This window comes from Oncorhynchus keta, chromosome 35, assembly GCF_023373465.1.
Source record: "Oncorhynchus keta strain PuntledgeMale-10-30-2019 chromosome 35, Oket_V2, whole genome shotgun sequence".
Lineage (NCBI taxonomy): Eukaryota > Metazoa > Chordata > Actinopteri > Salmoniformes > Salmonidae > Oncorhynchus > Oncorhynchus keta.
The window spans coordinates 26026408-26043773 of record NC_068455.1 but is presented as its reverse complement, the minus strand read 5'-3'; the positions used below and the strand labels follow the sequence as shown (position 1 = coordinate 26043773).

Here is a 17366-nt window from a genome sequence, read left to right as displayed (position 1 = left end):
GACTCTCCTCATCTTGTGCGTCATCAGGCAAATGACGTTTACAGGGGTGGATCCCAAAATAAATGTGTAACGTGATCAAAACAAATTACGTTAGTTGTGCAAGACATCTTATAGATAAAACATGCGGGCATGCTTTTCTCCACTGACAAAACAAAATGTGATTCAGGGGGGGTGTGACAGATTTTGTAGGACTCCGGTAGGATACACATGACTATCCTCAATGAAAGGTGGTTATCAAGGAGGGGAGGACACTCTTTCGTTTGCCTACTAACAAATTGACATCTCCTCAACCACTTATCGGTTTTTGAGTAACGAAGGAGTAGAGAAGGTGGAGGATTGACTTTTGCCCAAATGAGAAAAGACCCATGAATTGCATACGGGGACTTCCTGTAACAGTAGGATCAAAGGTTGAAGTAGAAATTTACATGATACAGTCTACAGTTCTGTATTACCATTAGCATACCAAATATGAACATCTTTTCTAGAGAGAGCCTGATGCTGAGGACCGGTGATCCTTACACTGGATTAAATGTTGGTTATTGTAGATTCAGTTGTCTGTGTGACTGTATGTGGTATAAAGAGCACCATATATACAGCACAGATAATCTGGGCTTGCTCATTTACCCATTCCTTTGTGATGTCAAGGGTTTCTCAATCCTATTTCATAGAAAGTCATAAAAGTTCAACTTTGAGTTGTTTGTTTATGACATGGAGGAGTGGCTCTATTGGTCTCTAAGGCAGCGAGGTGTAGTGTTAGTGAAGTTCCAGAGAGGTACTCTCCACCATGACAGAAACAAAGCTTTCCCCGGCAAAGTAGCTGTCTTTCTATCTAAACTTCACCCTGGCGACTCAACATCCTGGATCATGATAGACGATGACAGTAAAACAGAGTGGGCATTTGAATCTAGATGCAGAGCTCGGTCGGTCACGAGTGGCTGGAAATGCCGGAGAGAGATACAAGGGTTGACCAATAAGTAAACCCTCTGGATTTTAACTGGTGGAGTCTTTCACTGGGCTTAGGAGTCATGTACAGCTTGGAGCGGCCGGTCCAAGGACAACGTTCCTGTCCGAAGGACCGACTGGGGAGGAAGAGGAGGACGGTGGTATCCTCCCTCACAGAGGATGAAGAGCTGACGGAAATCCTCAAGTCATACAGCAGCAACAAGGTGACCACCACCAAGTACTCCTTCCTCTCATTTATCCCCAAGAACCTGTTCGAACAACTCCACCGCTTTGCCAATATCTATTTCATATTCCTGGCAGCTCTGAACTTTGTTCCAGTGGTCAATGCCTTCCAGCCCGAAATCAGCATTATTCCCATTCTCCTGGTGCTGGCAGTGACGGCAGTAAAGGATCTTTGGGAAGACTACAGGAAACACAAGTCGGACAAGTTCATCAACGGACTGGTCTGTGAGATTTACAGCAGGTAAATACACTCAGTGTAAATTTTAGTAGAACATAGGGTTGTTTATTATCTCTGAATGGGAGCAAATGGAATTCAAATGGAATTAGTACTGCTTATATGGGGTAAACTAACTGAAAAATGGTTTGAAATGTTCTGGCTTGTGCATGAGATCCGTTTACAGGTTAACATTCTGATAGCTATATAGCAAACTGACCAGTAATTATGTGACAGCTACTTTTACAGGTAAACAAAACGTACATACCTGTAGTTCTGCAGCTTCTTCTTTATACTTACGAGGGTTGTATATGGTGCCATCAAACTGACAAACATGCTAACTAGATCAGGTACAGTGCCTTTGGAAAGTATTCAGAACCATTCACTTTATCCACATTTTGTTACGTTGCAGCCTTATTCTAAAATGGATTAAATACATTTTTTTACTCATCAATTTCAACACAATATCCCATAATGACAAAGCGAAAACAGGTCTATCTATATTTTTTTTGCTAATGTATTAAAAACAGAAATACCTTACTTACATAACAATTAAGACCCTTTGACATGAGACTCGAAGTTGAGCTCAGGTGCATCTTGTTTCCTTTGATCATCCTTGATGTTTCTACAACGATTAGAGTACACCTGGTGTAAATTCATTGATTGATTGGACATGATTCAGAAAGGCACACACCTGTCTATATAAGGTCCGACAGTGCACGTCAGAGCAAAATCCAAGCCATGAGGTCGAAGGAATTGTCCGTAGACCTCCAAGACAAGATTAAGTCGAGGCGAGGATCTGGGGAAGGGTACCAAAAAATGTCTGCAGCATTGAACTTTCCTTGCCTCTATCATTCTTAAATAAACAAAGTTTGGAACCACCAAGACTCTTCCTAGAGCTGGCCGCCCGGCCAAACTGAGCAATCGGGGGAGAAGGTAGGTGACCAAGAACCCGATGGTCACTCTGAAAGAGCTCCAGAGTTCCTCTGTGGAGATGGTTTTCCCATCTGGGAAGGTTCTCTCATATCTGCAGCACTCCACCAATCTGGCATTTATGGTAGAGTGGTAAGACAGAAGCCACTCCTCTGTAAAAGGCACATGACAGCCCGCTTGGAGTTTGCCAAAAGGCACCTAAAGACTCTCAGACCACGAGAAACAAGATTCTCTGGTCTGAAGAAACCAAGATTGAACTATTTGGCCTGAATACCAAGCGTCACGTCTGGAGGAAACCTGGCACCATCCCTACGGTGAAGCATGGTGGTGGCAACATCATTGATGGGGATGAACAGCGCAAAGTACAGAGATCCTTGATCCAAACCTGCTCAGGTCCTCAGACTGGGGCGAAGGTTCACCTTCCAATAGGACAACGACCCTAAGCACACAGCCAAGACAACGCAGGAGTGGCTTCGGGACAGGTCTCTGAATGTCCTTGAGTGGCCCAGCCAGAGCCCTGATTAAAAATCTTTGGAGTGACCTGAAAGAATTTGAAAGGATCTATAGAGAAGAATGGGAGAAACTCCCCAAATACAGGTGTGCCAAGCTTGTAGCGTCAAACCCAAGAAGACTCTGGGCTGTAATCACTGCCAAAGGTGCTTCAACAAAGTACTGAGTAAAGGGTCTAAATACTTATGTTAATGTGATATTTCATTTTATTTTTTTACATTTAGAAAAACCTATTTTTAGATGGGGTATTGTGTGTAGATTGAATACAATTTCGTCCATTTTTGAATAAGGCTGTAACGTAACAAAATTTGAAAAGTCAAGGGTTCTCAATACTTCTTAAATGCACTGTATATGCTGAACTGAAAGTAGGACAATCTCTAATTACAAGGGGTTAAATTATACCATCTGTGGTTGTAAAACATAAATGTTGTGCCATGTGAGAGATGGACACACACACACATTTCACTCAATTCCTCTCATGTCTATCTGCACATAAGGACTTGACAAGAGAAATTAATTGTTCGATGGCTGTGTCCTCACTTGTTGAGGTATCTTTATCATAATCTATTTTGCTCAGGATGGGGTTGCTAACCCCATATCAAATCTATCCCCTTTTCTGGAGACTAGGAGTGAGTGGTCAAGGTAGTCTATTGGTTATTCCTCCTAGGTCTACATGTCCCACCATGCAATCGTTCATAGCCTCAGGCTTACTGAGGTCAGACAATCCTTAGGGCAGGAGTAGATTCTCCCGCGTGACCATTTGTGTTGTATAATCATTTGTACACTGCAAATTGACCACAACTAAGCCCAAAAAGAGGCTGTATTTGAAAATAATAATTTTGTACCTTGATTACATTGAGACACAATCACGTCTCTTTTTTTATTTGTGGGAATAGATTTTCTAAATTAAACTCATTTTTAGCTGAATTCCTGGTGATTTGAGTCATTTTTTTAACCAAAAACCAAAAACTTTAGGGGGCCAAAAAAAATCACTCGCGGGCTGATTTTGGACCACTGGCCGCCTGTTGCCGACCCCTTTCCTAGGGCCTATCCATACCAACTATCTTTAACATATCTTTTATATTGGGTGAATAACAAACCACGGTATTACAGTAATTTGTTTCTCAGTAATTTGTTTCTCAGTCTCTTTCCTGCCAGGAAAGGGTGGTGGTGGTGGTGGTGGACAGTAAAATAAATGATTAACCTTGAGGTGTGTTCACACACTGTGGCTCATAGCTGCCTTGGTTGAACATTGTGTGTTCACTCACTCCCTCTGATTGACTTGAAGACTTGTTTCTTAACACCCACCCTACCTTACAGTTGGCATGGTTCCATCTTGTGCATGTTGCTGTGTACCCAAACACAGGTCACTGACCAAAATGTAGACAAAAAAAGTGCAGGGTTAATGGTCTTTCCTGGAGTTTTTACAATGTAAAATACGTAACCATGTCTGTGTTTAGGAACGTTTCATGGTTGTTTAGAGGGACATGTTCCTTTGCTTGTGTGAATACTGCTCATATGTGTGAAACTGATATTTTGTTGTCTTTTTGTGGTATTGTTAGTAGAGGTCGACCGATTAATTAGGGCCGATTAATTAGGGCCGATTTCAAGTTTTCATAACAATCTGTAATCTGCATTTTTGGACACCGATTGTGGACAATTTTTCTTCTTTTTTTTACCTTTTATTTAATTAGGCAAGTCCGTTAAGAACACATTCTTATTTTCAATGACTACCTAGGAACGGTGGGTTAACTGCCTTGTTCAGGGGCAGAACAAAATATTTTTACCTTATTAGCTCTGGGATTCGATCTTGCAACCTTCCGGTTACTAGTCCAACGCTCTAACCACCTGCCTTACATTGCACTCCACGAGGAGCCTGCGTGGCAGGCAGACTACCTGTTACGCGAGTGCAGTAAGAAGCCAAGGTAAGTTGCTAGCTAGCATTTAACTTATCTTATAAAAAACAATCAACCTTAACATAATCACTAGTTAACTACACATGGTTGATATTACTAGTTTATCTAGCGTGTCCTGCGTTGCATATAATCGATGCGGTGCCTGTTAATTTCTCATTGAATCACAGCCTACTTCTCCAAACGGGTGATGGTTTAACAAGCGCATTCGCGATAAAAGCACTGTCGTTGCACCAATGTGTACCTGACCATAAACATCAATGCCTTTCTTTAAAATCAATACAAAGTATATATTTTTAAACCTGCATATTTAGTTAATATTGCCTGCTAACATGAGTTTCTTTTAACTAGGGAAATTGTGTCACTTCTCTTGCGTTCCGTGCAAGCAGTCAGGGTATATGCAGCAGTTTGGGCCGCCTGGCTCGTTGCGAACTGTGTGAAGACCATTTATTCCTAACAAAGACCGTAACATAACATTGAAGGTTGTACAATGTAATAGCAATATTTAGACTTAGCGATGCCACCCGATAAAATCCTGAGCGGTTCTGTATTTCACTGAAAGGCTTCAACTTTTTTATTTGAGGCTAAATTGATTTTATTGATTTATTAAAATACTTGTTAATTCAGCATCGTTGTAATTGTCATTATTACAAATAAATAAATAAATAAAAATCGAATCGTTGAAAAATCATAATCGGTCGACCTCTAATTGTTAGCAACGTTTTAACAACAGTGGGGGACTTCAGGCCTTCATCATATTTGATAGTACGCACATTGCCCCACTCTCATTGCCCTCAAGCAGTTAACAGGTTATCTGGTGGTCTTTTTTACCATAGGAAACGGCAGATGTATGTGGACCAGCGTTGGCAGGACGTCCATGTGGGGGACTTTGTCCGTCTGTCCTGTAATGAGATCATACCTGCAGACATGCTGCTGCTATACTCCTCTGACCCCCACGGCGTCTGCTACATCGAGACGGCCAACCTAGACGGGGAGACCAACCTCAAACAGAGACAAGTGGTCAGAGATCTGCCACAACAGGTATGTGGCTCTCATTGGTTATTGCTGTTATCATTAAATCATCATGATGGCACTTCAGTGTTTGAAGTACTTGAGGCTTAAGTCTCTTAAAGCAAGCGTGCAAGAGACAGGGCGGCTCGCCCTGCCTAAACTAAACACTGCCGTTTATTGTACAGCTAAAGGTGGAGTGGTACAATAATCAATAAAAAGCTTGATAAAACATGACACACTAAGCCGTAATTTACCTGCATTACGCAACTGCACTGTTTATCTGTGTAAAAAGCTGTACGTATCCTGTAAAAGTATGGTGTAAGGAAGAAGAACATCAATAGGGATTAGGTCAAATATTGTCCTTGGGTCTAGTGGGAAAATTACTACAGAAATATTTAGTGTGCATGTCATGTGTTTCAGGGTTCTGAGTTGACTCCAGAGAACTTCCACAGCCGCATTGAATGTGAGAACCCCAACAACGACCTCAGCCGGTTCCGAGGTTTCATGTGAGTCTGGTTTTATTGACTACAGACACTGTATGAAGACAGACGTCATTTTATAAACTTTTGAAAGGATAGGTAACTTCATTATTTCTTCTTATTTGTTTCCTACAGGGAGTACCCCAGTAAGGCTCGTGTGGGCTTACACAACAACAACCTCCTTCTGCGAAGCTGCACCATCCGCAACACGGAGACCGTCATAGGCATTGTGGTCTATGCAGGTAAGAGGGTGAAATAATCCTCTTTCCGCAGGTCTAGCTCTTGCTAGGGTTTGGAGTATCCCATTATCCAACCCGGGTGTCCACAGCTGGTTTTCATCATATTTCAAGTTATACCTGGACAACCAGCAGGACTGTGGCAGTTTAGCACCTTTTAAAAGCGTTAAAAGACGGGCAAAGTGCTGTTTTTGTTAGACCGATTTGCCTCATGATTTGTCAACTCTTGCACAATTTTTGTCCTTCACATCATAGTGCTGCTTCAGGCTCTTTGTGTGTCTTCACCAATCGGATTCACGGAAATCACTGGTCACGCGGGCTGTGTACAATGCACAAAGTGCGCTCACAACTATCCTCCGGTACTTATTTAGCAAGCGTGATAACACATTACTCCAGACAGACACAAGCAAAAACTCTTTATTTTAATTTTTTTTATTGGCAGCCTATACACCTAAACATTAGCAATTTGACATGCAGTATTGCATGGAAACTAGACAATTTTTCCATCTGATCAACTGTAGGCTGCATAATCTGACCTATGCACCCTGTCCCTCTGGCCAGGGTAAACAGAGCGGTAATATTGTGTATTTATAGCCCATTTCTTTGTCAGAAAATATGAATGGGATCAAATGTGGTTTACATTCAAACCTTTGCTGACTAGGCAACCTAGCTAATCCAAAATGATTAACTGGAATTCATCAATAAACACACTAGCTGACGTAGACTGTGAGTTCATTTTAAATTAGGCCTACTGTTGCATAGTACAGGACTACATGATGCAAACTTGTATAAAGCATGCTCAGCCCTGTGAGTTTCATTGCTAAATCATGTTGCTTTCTGTGTGTCTGTAGAGGAAAATTCCTCGTCCTTCTTTTAAAATGTAATTCATATGATCAAGTACAAGGTTTCTGCAGTTTTACAGAGTTTTCATCCTCCCCAAGGCCATTCGTTTTTCCAGGAGTTTTTTTAAAACCATGTGACGTGATTAGAAAAACTCTGGTCCCATCATAGCCCATATTAAATATTTTTACAACTGATTAATCTAGTCATACCGTATAAGGTCTGGAGTTTTATCTGGTCAGGTTACCAGATCAGGAAAGACTACGGGCCCCAGAATTGTTTTTACACCACACCACTCTGGGACCTCTGGTGCCACCTCTGGTAACAGACTATGCTGGTGAGAGATTAATCTGCCTCTCGTGTACTCAATAACACTGAACCTGAATCTTCTGTCATAAAGCCTATATAATACTTCCCTTATGGAAAAATGGCTGTTGAGAGAACTACCACATTGTCCTGCCCCCATAATCTATATCAGTTGGCTACTAGGAATGTAGCCTGCCCCTAGCTGCTGTCCCCACTAGACATAGTCAGGCAGGGCTGACTACAACACGGCAGGCTAAACCAGTCTGTCTACTCAGGCACATAAGGTTTCTGCTCCCATTATTTTACTACAAAATCCATACAGGTATACAGTTACAGTACATCAGCTCTGGTACAATCAATGGCTTTCTCTCTCTCTATATATATATATATGAAGAGAGAGAAAGCCATTGATTGTACCAGAGCTGATGTACTGTAACTGTATACCTGTATGGATTTTGTAGTAAAATAATGGGAATATATATATATATGGCGTTCTCTCTCTCTCTATATATATATATATATATATTTTTTTTTTAACCTTTATTTAACTAGGCAAGTCAGTTAAGAACAAATTCTTATTTTCATTGACGGCCTAGGAACAGTGGGTTTAACTGCCTGTTCAGGGGCAGAACGACAGATTTGTACCTTGTCAGTTCTGGGATTTAAACTTGCAACCTTCCGGTTACGAGTCCAATGCTCTAACCACTAGGCTACCCTGCCGCCGCCGATATGACATTCATCGAGTTTTCTATCATTTTTCATCAGCAAAAATTAAGGCTTTTGACGTCTTGTGCACTGCATTTCAATACCTATGCAATTTTATTGTAAAGAATTTCTCTGTTGTAGAATTGTATGTAGAGTTATGCCGTAAGGGTACTATCCCCTCTGCATGTTTATTCGTCACCCACAAACAAATACGGTATTTTGACCCAGGTCTGCTGAAGTAGTGTAAAAAGTACCCAACTGTCATACTTGAGTAAAAGTATAAATGCCTCAATAGAAAGTTACTCAAGTAAATGTGAAATTCAGCCAGTAAAATACTACTTCAGTAAAAGTCTAAAAATATTTGTTTTTAAGTATCAAAGGTTAACATAATTGCTAAAATATACTTAACTATGAAAAGTAAAAGTATAAATCACTTAAAATTCCTAATATTAAGCAAAGCAGATGGCACCATTTTCTTGTTTTTAAATGAATGCATAGCCAGAGTCACAGGCAGTAGGGATGACCATGTGTTCTCTTGATAAGTGTGTGAATTTGACTATTTTCCTTTCCTGCTAAGTATTCAAAATGTAACGAGTACTTTTGGTTGTCAGGGAAAATGTATGGAGTAAAAAGTACCATATTTTCTTTAGGAATGTTGTGAAGTAAAACTTGTCAAATATAAATAGTACAGATAACCCAATATACTACTTAAGTAGTGCTTTAAAGTATTTTTACTTCAGTACTTTGCACTACTGGTCTGCTGTAAAAGCACACATACATGTACATTTACATGTGTATATAGCCATGGTTGTGTTGTGTGATCTTGAACGCAGGTCACGAGACCAAAGCCATGAAGAACAACAATGGACCGAGGTATAAACGCAGTAAATTGGAGCGCAGGCTGAACGTGGACGTGCTGTGGAGCGTTGTCCTGCTGGTCATCATGTGTCTGACTGCAGCTATAGGTCCGTACTGATCAATATAACTGACCACATCTATATGAAAACATGTGTCCGACCACAGCTATACAGTAGGTCTGTATTGCTCTCAATTTAACTGACCACAGCTGTATGTGTTTGCTGGCCAAATCTATATGAACACACTACTTATCTTGTCCTACCACACAGTTCTTGGTCTTTGCTGTTTTACCACAGCTACAGTTGAAGTCGAAGTTTACATACACTTTACATACACTTGATTTTCAACCACTCCACAAATTTCTTGTTAACAAACTATAGTTTTGGCAAGTCGGTTAGGACTTCTACTTTGTGCATGCCACAAGTAATTTTTCCAACAATTGTTTACAGACATTATTTCACTTATAATTCACTGTATTACAATTCCAGTGGGTCAGAAGTTTACATACACTAAGTTGACTGTGCCTTTAAACAGCTAGGAAAATTCCAGAAAATGATGTCATGGCTTTAGAAGCTTCTGATAGGCTAATTGACATAATATGAGTCAATTGGAGGTGTACCTGTGGATGTATCACACTCAGTGCCTCTTTGCTTGACATCATGGGAAAATCAAAAGAAATCAGCCAAGACCTCAGAAATAAATTGTAGATCTCCACAAGTCTGGTTCATCCTTGGAAGCAAATTCCAAATGCCTGAAGGTACCACATTCATCTGTACAAACAATAGTATGCAAGTATAAAAACCATGGGACCAAGCAGCCGTCATACCGCTCAGGAAGGAGGCGCGTTCTGTCTCCTAGAGATGAACGTACTTTGGTGCGAGAAGTGCAAATCAATCCCAGTACAACAGCAAAGGACCTTGGGAAGATGCTGGAGGAAACGGGTACAAAAGTATCTATATCCACAGTAAACGAGTCCTATATCGACATAACCTGAAAGGCCGTTCAACAAGGAAGAAGCCACTGCTCCAAAACCGCCATAAAAAAGCCAGACTACAGTTTGCAACTGCACATGGGGACAAAGATCGTACTTTTTGGAGAAATGTCTTCTGGTCTGATGAAACAATAATATAACTGTTTGGCCATAATGACTATTGTTATGTTTGCAGGAAAAAGGGGGAGGCTGGCAAGCCGAACACCATCCCAACCGTGAAGCATGGGGGTGGCAGCATCATGTTGTGGGGGTGCTTTGCTGCAGGAGGTACTGGTGCACTTCACAAAATAGATGGCATCATGAGGTAGAAAAATGATGTGGATATATTGAAGAAACATCTCAAGACATCAGTCAGGAAGTTAAAGCTTTGTCGCAAATGGTTCTTCCAAATGGATAATGACCCCAACCATACTTCCAAAGTTGTGGCAAAATGGCTTAAGGACAACAAAGTCAAGGTATTGGAGTGGTCTTCACACAGCCCTGACCTCAATTCTATAGAACATTTGTGGGCAGAACTGAAAAAGCATGTGCGAGCAAGGAGGCCTTTACAAACCTCACTCAGTTACACCAGCCCTGTCAGGAGGAATGGGCCAAAATGAATCCAACTGCTTGTGGAAGGCTACCCAAAACGTGTGACCCAATTGAAACAATTTAAAGGCAATGCTACCAAATACTAATTGAGTGTATGTAAACTTCTGACCCACTGGGAATGTGATGAAAGAAATAGAAGCTGAAATAAATAATTCTCTACTATTATTCTGACATTTCACATTCTTAAAAAAATGTGGTGATCCTGAATTACCTAAAACAGGGAATTTTTATTAGGATTAAATTACAGGAATTGTGAGGTGTATGTAAACTTCCGACTTCAACTGTATAGCGCTGCTGTAAACAAGTATTTTGACCACATCCGTATCATTCTTTGTGTCCCCCAGGCCATGGTCTCTGGCTCAGGAACCTGAAGGACACTTCCTTTCTGATCCCTGATACCACGTCTCCTGCCCTGTCTGGCTTCTACCTGTTCTGGACCATGATCATAGTTTTACAGGTAGGTAGCACACTAAATTTGTTAACACTTTGTGTTAATATGCTAAATTATTTTCCATTCTCTCCTCGGCAGGTGCTCATCCCCATCTCCCTGTATGTGTCCATCGAGATCGTCAAACTGTGTCAAATCTTCTTCATCCAGAACGACGTGGACTTCTATAATGAGTATATGGACTCCAGGATCCAGTGTCGGGCCCTGAACATCACAGAGGACCTGGGTCAGATTCAGTATGTGTTTTCAGACAAGACTGGCACGCTGACAGAGAACAAGATGGTGTTCAGGCGCTGCACCATTGCTGGGGTGGAGTACCCCCACGAGGAAAATGGTGAGAAGTCAAAGTACATTTTTCTACACAACACAACATTTTCCATTAGGGTACTCATGATTAGGGTTTCAAAGGGAGGGTATATTACTGGAAACGTTCAAAGTTTACCAGTAAAATATCCGCATTTTAGTATCTTTAGGGATTTTAGACATCTAGTGGCCCTTTTGGGTACTTCAGATTATCACAGGTGTATGTAATCATCTCTGGCCCTCTAAAATATTGGATTTTTTAAATATACAGTACCAGTCAAGTTTGGACACGTCTACTCATTCAAGGGTATGTCTTTATTTTGACAATTTTTTACATTGTAGAATAATAGCGAAGACATCACAACTATGAAATAAGTGTTAACTTCTTGGTGACATTCAGTATTGAATAGCTTGGATGAATAAGGTGCCCAGAGTAAACTGCCTGCTACTCTGTCCCAGATGCTAATATTTGTATATTATTAGTAGTATTGGATAGAAAACACTCTGAAGTTTCTAAAACTGTTTGAATGATGTCTGTGAGTATAACAGAACTCTTATGGCAGGCGAAAACCTGAGACAAATCTAACCCGGAAGTGGAAAAGGGGGTTTGTAGTTTCATTTAAGTGATTGCCTATCAAATATGCTGTGTCTATGGGGCCAGATTGCACTTCCCAAGGCTTCCAGCAGATGTCAACAGTCTTTAGAAAGTAGTTTGAGGCTTCTATTGTGGGAGGGTGTCGAATAAGAGCTGTTTCAACAAGTGAATTAGGCCGAGGCCAATAGGTTGATTACTGCGCGGTCACGAGGGCGCACCGTTCCTTCTTTTTCCTCTGTAATGAATACGCTATTGTCCGGTTGGAATATTATTGAAGATTTATTATAAAAAGAACCTAACGATTGATTGTAAACAACGTTTGACATGTTTCTACAAACTGTAATGGAACTCTTTTGACTTGTGTCCTTAGTAGTGGTTTCTTTGCAGCAATTCGACCATGAAGGCCTGATTCACTCAGTCTCATCTGAACAGTTGATGTTGAGATGTGTATATTACATGAACTCTGATGCATTTGTTTGGGCTGCAATTTCTGAGGCTGGTAACTCTAACGAACGTATCCTCTGCAGCAGAGGTAACTCTGGTTCTTCCTTTCCTGTGGCGGTCCTTTATAAGAGCCAGTTTCATTATAGTGCTTGATGTTTTTTGCGACTGTACTTGAAGAAACTTTAAAAGTTCTTGACATTTTCCGTATTGACTGACCTTCAAGTAATGATGGACTGTTATTTCTCTTTGCTTATTTGAGCTGTTCTTGGCATAATATGGACTTGGTCTTTTACCAAATAGGGCTGTCTTCTGTATACCACCCGTACCTTGTCACAACACAACTGATTGGCTCAAACGCATTAAGAAGGAAAGAAATTCCACAAATTACCTGTTAACAAGGCACACCTGTTAATTGAAATGCATTCCAGGTGACTACCTCATGAAGCTGGTTGAGAGAATGCCAAGAGTGTGCAAAGCTGTTATCAAGGCAAAGGTTGGCTACTTTGAAGAATCTCAAATATAAAATATATTTTGATTTGTTTAACACTTTTTTTTGGTTACTACATATTTCCATATGTGTTATTTCATAGTTTTGATGTCTTTGCGATTGTTGTACAATGTAGAAAATAGTAAAAAATATAAAAAATCCCTGGAATGAGTAGGTGTGTCCAAACGTATGACTGGTACTGTATATTTTGAAATAAAATATGAGAAATCTGTAAAACATGCTAAATGTAAACCATCAACTTAGTGAATACCATTGGTGTTTAATATGAGGGTTTCAGCATGAAATATAATTTATATTTATTTTACAAACTTCATTGATAAGATAATTATTTCATTAATTAGGCTATTTTCTCTTGAACCATATGGTCTATCTAGTAAACTCTATGGACACAGATATAATAAATGAATGCTCTATATTTTTATAATAAATGAAAGTGTTATTAAAGTATAAATGACCAAAGTTACAATAAATTGCCATAGATTTTCTGTTAATTACCTAAATTACTGAAGATTCCGGTAACTTCGGTAAATTAACGGGGTAGCTTTGCAACCCTACTCATCAGTGATATTGAGTGTTTGAAAATAATATTTTTTTGTGGGTGCTTATACACTGCTCAAAAAAATTAAGGGAACACTTAAACACAATGTAACTCCAAGTCAATCACACGTCTGTGAAATCAAACTGTCCACTTAGGAAGCAACACTGATTGACAATAAATTGAACATGCTGTTGTGCAAATGGAATAGACAACAGGTGGAAATTATAGGCAATTAGCAAGACACCCCCAATAAAGAAGTGGTTCTGCAGGTGGTGACTACAGAACACTTCTCAGTTCCTATGCATCCTGTCTGATGTTTTGGTCACTTTTGAATGCTGGCCGTGCTTTCACTCTAGTGGTAGCATGAGACGGAGTCTACAACCCACACAAGTGGCTCAGGTAGTGCAGCTCATCCAGGATGGCACATCAATGCGAGCTGTGGCAAGAAGGTTTGCTGTGTCTGTCAGCGTAGTGTCCAGAGCATGGAGGCGCTACCAGGAGACAGGCCAGTACATCAGGAGATGTGGAGGAGGCCGTAGGAGGGCAACAACCCAGCAGCAGGACCGCTACCTCCGCCTTTGTGCAAGGAGGAGCAGGGGGAGCACTGCCAGAGCCCTGAAAAATGACCTCCAGCAGGCCACAAATGTGCATGTGTCTGCTCAAACGGTCAGAAACAGACTCCATGAGTGTGGTATGAGGGCCCGACATCCACAGTTGGGGGTTGTGCTTACAGCCCAACACCCTGCAGGACGTTTGGCATTTGCCAGAGAACACCAAGATTGGCAAATTCGCCACTGGCGCCCTGTGCCCTTCACAGATGAAAGCAGGTTCACACTGAGCACATGTGACAGACGTGACTGTCTGGAGACGCCGTGGAGAACGTTCTGCTGCCTGCAACATCCTCCAGCATGACCGGTTTGGCGGTGGGTCAGTCATGGTGTGGGGTGCCATTTCTTTGGGGGGCCGCACAGCCCTCCATGTGCTCGCCAGAGGTAGCCTGACTTTCATTAGGTACCGAGATAAGATCCTCAGACCCCTTGTGAGACCATATGCTGGTGCGGTTGGCCCTGGGTTCCTCCTAATGCAAGACCATGCTAGACTTCATGTGGCTGGAGTGTGTCAGCAGTTCCTGCAAGAGGAAGACATTGATGCTATGGACTGGCCCGCCCGTTCCCCAGACCTGAATCCAATTGAGCACATCTGGGACATCATGTCTCGCTCCATCCACCAACGCCACGTTGCACCACAGACTGTCCAGGAGTTGGCGGATGCTTTAGTCCAGGTCTGGGAGGAGATCCCTCAGGAAACCATCCGCCACCTCATCAGGAGCATGCCCAGGCGTTGTAGGGAGGTCATACAGGCATGTGGAGGCCACACACACTACTGTGCCTGATTTTGACTTGTTTTAAGGACATTACATCAAAGTTGGATCAGCTTGTAGTGTGGTTTTCCACTTTAATTTTGAGTGTGACTTCAAATCCAGACCTCCATGGGTTGATAAATTTGATTTCCATTGATAATTTTTGTGTTATTTTGTTGTCAGCATATTCAACTATGTAAAGAAAAAAGTATTTAATAAGAATATTTAATTCATTCAGATGTAGGATGTGTTATTTTAGTGTTCCCTTTATTTTTCTGAGCAGTGTATTTGTCCTGAAACACCCTCGGGAGTGGCTCTAACCGCTAGGCTACCTGCCTCCCATGATACCATGACACTAAGGATTTTGTACAATGTATTTAACCATTTCTTTCGTCCCTCCCTATCGGTCTTTCTGGCAGCGAGGAGGCTTGAAGTGTACGAGGAGGATGAGGCGATGGGTTGCTCCCATACTCTCAAGTCACGTGCCAGCGCCAAGTCCCTGAGCTGCAAGTCACTCAGCTGCAACCGCAGCTCTGTGTCCCTGCACACACTGACAGGCCACTCTGAGGGGGAGGAGTCACCTAGCCCCACCCTGCCCCAACACAGTGCCTTCAGTAGTCCCATGGTGAAACTCATACACCCAGTGTTTCTTAATCCATTCACAATAAGACCCCTCAGGAGATGCACGTTTTTGTTCTAGCCAAGCATTAAGACACCTGATTCTTCTAATCAAGACTTGTTGAATCACACACAACTGACGGCATGATATGAAATGTCTAATTCCTATTTTCCTGTCTTCCCTCAAGGAGAAGGATATAGTCCCAGACCCTTTCCTGGTTCAGAAGCTGAACTGTCTGTCCTCTCCACTCTTCCTTCTGAGGGACGCCAGTATGGAGCTCACCTACATCGTTGACTTCTTCATGGCCCTGGCCATCTGCAACACCGTAGTTGTGTCTTCTCCCAACCAGCCCCGCCATGTGGTACGTAACACAGCCTCAACTTAATAAAAGAAGGAGGTAGATGTTTGCACATGGTGCTTGAGGTGCTTAATTAAAGTACTTGAATTTGGCACTCTGAAATTCAAGCGATTCAAGTACTGCAATACTGCAAATCAGACATGTTCTCAGTTGGTACTTGAATTCTTATGAAAGAAGAGAAAATTATAAAATATGTTAATATGAAAAATAGTTGAAAAATGTATTGGTCTTACGAATTAATTTCCAGGCAGCCTGCTGAGTTTTATTTCCTCACGTGTTTCGCACTCTGGTTTCCAGGTGAGCTCGCTCATTCCACCCACACTGCCACTCAGCCAGGCAGGTACAGAACTGACTGATTAGGCGCTGCCAAACATCACATAGATAGTTAGAATGCCGGGCAAATGTAGATTCAATGTGTGTATGGAAAATATGTTTTTATATTTTTGTTCAGTATAATTTACCCTTTTTTTTACCACTACATCAATGGACCCAATCAATCCACAATGTGAAATGTGCAAAAAATGTGTCAGACTTTTTAGCCTCGTTCAAGGAGCACTCGCGATATTACTCTTCATCATGTGGCAGCTGTACTTTTGTCGTTCTGGTGGCTGTTCACATGGCGCTTTCCTCTCGCGACCGGCGACATTAAAGCTGCCTGTCAGAAGCAAGACGCTTTTTTGTAACTATGTCATGCCTGCTCTCCCTCTCGGCAGCCCATCATTACGCACACCTGTCACCATCGTTACGCGCACCAGCACTTCATGGGATTCACCTGGACTCTACCTAATTTATTGCCTCCCCTATATCTGTCACTTCCTCAGTTTCTTCCCCGGGTCAGCATTAATGTCTTCTTGTTTCCCTTGTCCAGACACTGTCCTTGTTTTGTTTCATGTCTGTTATTAATTAAATCTTCACTCCCTGTACTTGCTTCCAGTGTCTGTCCTCACAGAATGCAGGCACGAACATTGGAAGCATCAGGTCGGTTTTTTTTGTGGGGGGGGTTGACGTCTGGTCCGGGTGCCGCTGCCGAAGGAACCTGGGGTCCCTCAGCTGGCTCGTCGGGCTTCCATGCCTTAGCTGGCTTGAGAGGTATTCTTTCCTCGGTTGGCTCGGCAGGCTCCCATCCCACATCATGCCTCAGCCTGGTCTGTCTCGTCGGGCTCCCACGCCTCTGCCGGATCTCGGGCTCCCACGCCTCAGCCGGGTCATCAGGCTCACATCTCACGTCATGCCTCAGCCGGCTCGTCGGGCTCCCACGCCTCGGCCGGCTCGTCGGGCTCCCACTCCTCGGCCGGCTCGTCGGGCTCCCACTCCTCGGCCGGCTCGTCGGGCTCCCACTCCTCAGCCGGCTCGTCGGGCTCCCACTCCTCGGCCGGCTCGTCGGGCTCCCACGCCTCGTCGGGCTCCCACGCCTCGTCGGG

At 42.3% G+C, this 17366-nt stretch overlaps 1 protein-coding gene across 5 annotated transcripts in view; it reads left to right on the top strand.

The window, feature by feature from the left end:
* The window catches only part of LOC118368183 (phospholipid-transporting ATPase VD-like), a 40330-nt gene that overhangs the window by 7519 nt on the left and 15445 nt on the right, over window positions 1–17366 (top strand). For 2 of the 5 annotated variants that reach the window (XM_035752033.2, XM_035752035.2), the window contains 7 exons: window positions 5592–5796; window positions 6187–6272; window positions 6381–6487; window positions 9166–9297; window positions 11117–11554; window positions 15388–15593; window positions 15775–15948. In XM_035752033.2, coding sequence (XP_035607926.1) covers window positions 5592–5796; window positions 6187–6272; window positions 6381–6487; window positions 9166–9297; window positions 11117–11554; window positions 15388–15593; window positions 15775–15948 — 1348 coding nt within the window. Of the gene's footprint in view, window positions 1–1020; window positions 1427–5591; window positions 5797–6186; window positions 6273–6380; window positions 6488–9165; window positions 9298–11116; window positions 11555–15387; window positions 15594–15774; window positions 15949–17366 lie in introns of all 5 variants that reach the window. The other 3 variants (XM_035752038.2, XM_035752037.2, XM_035752034.2) reach the window with 3 other exon arrangements.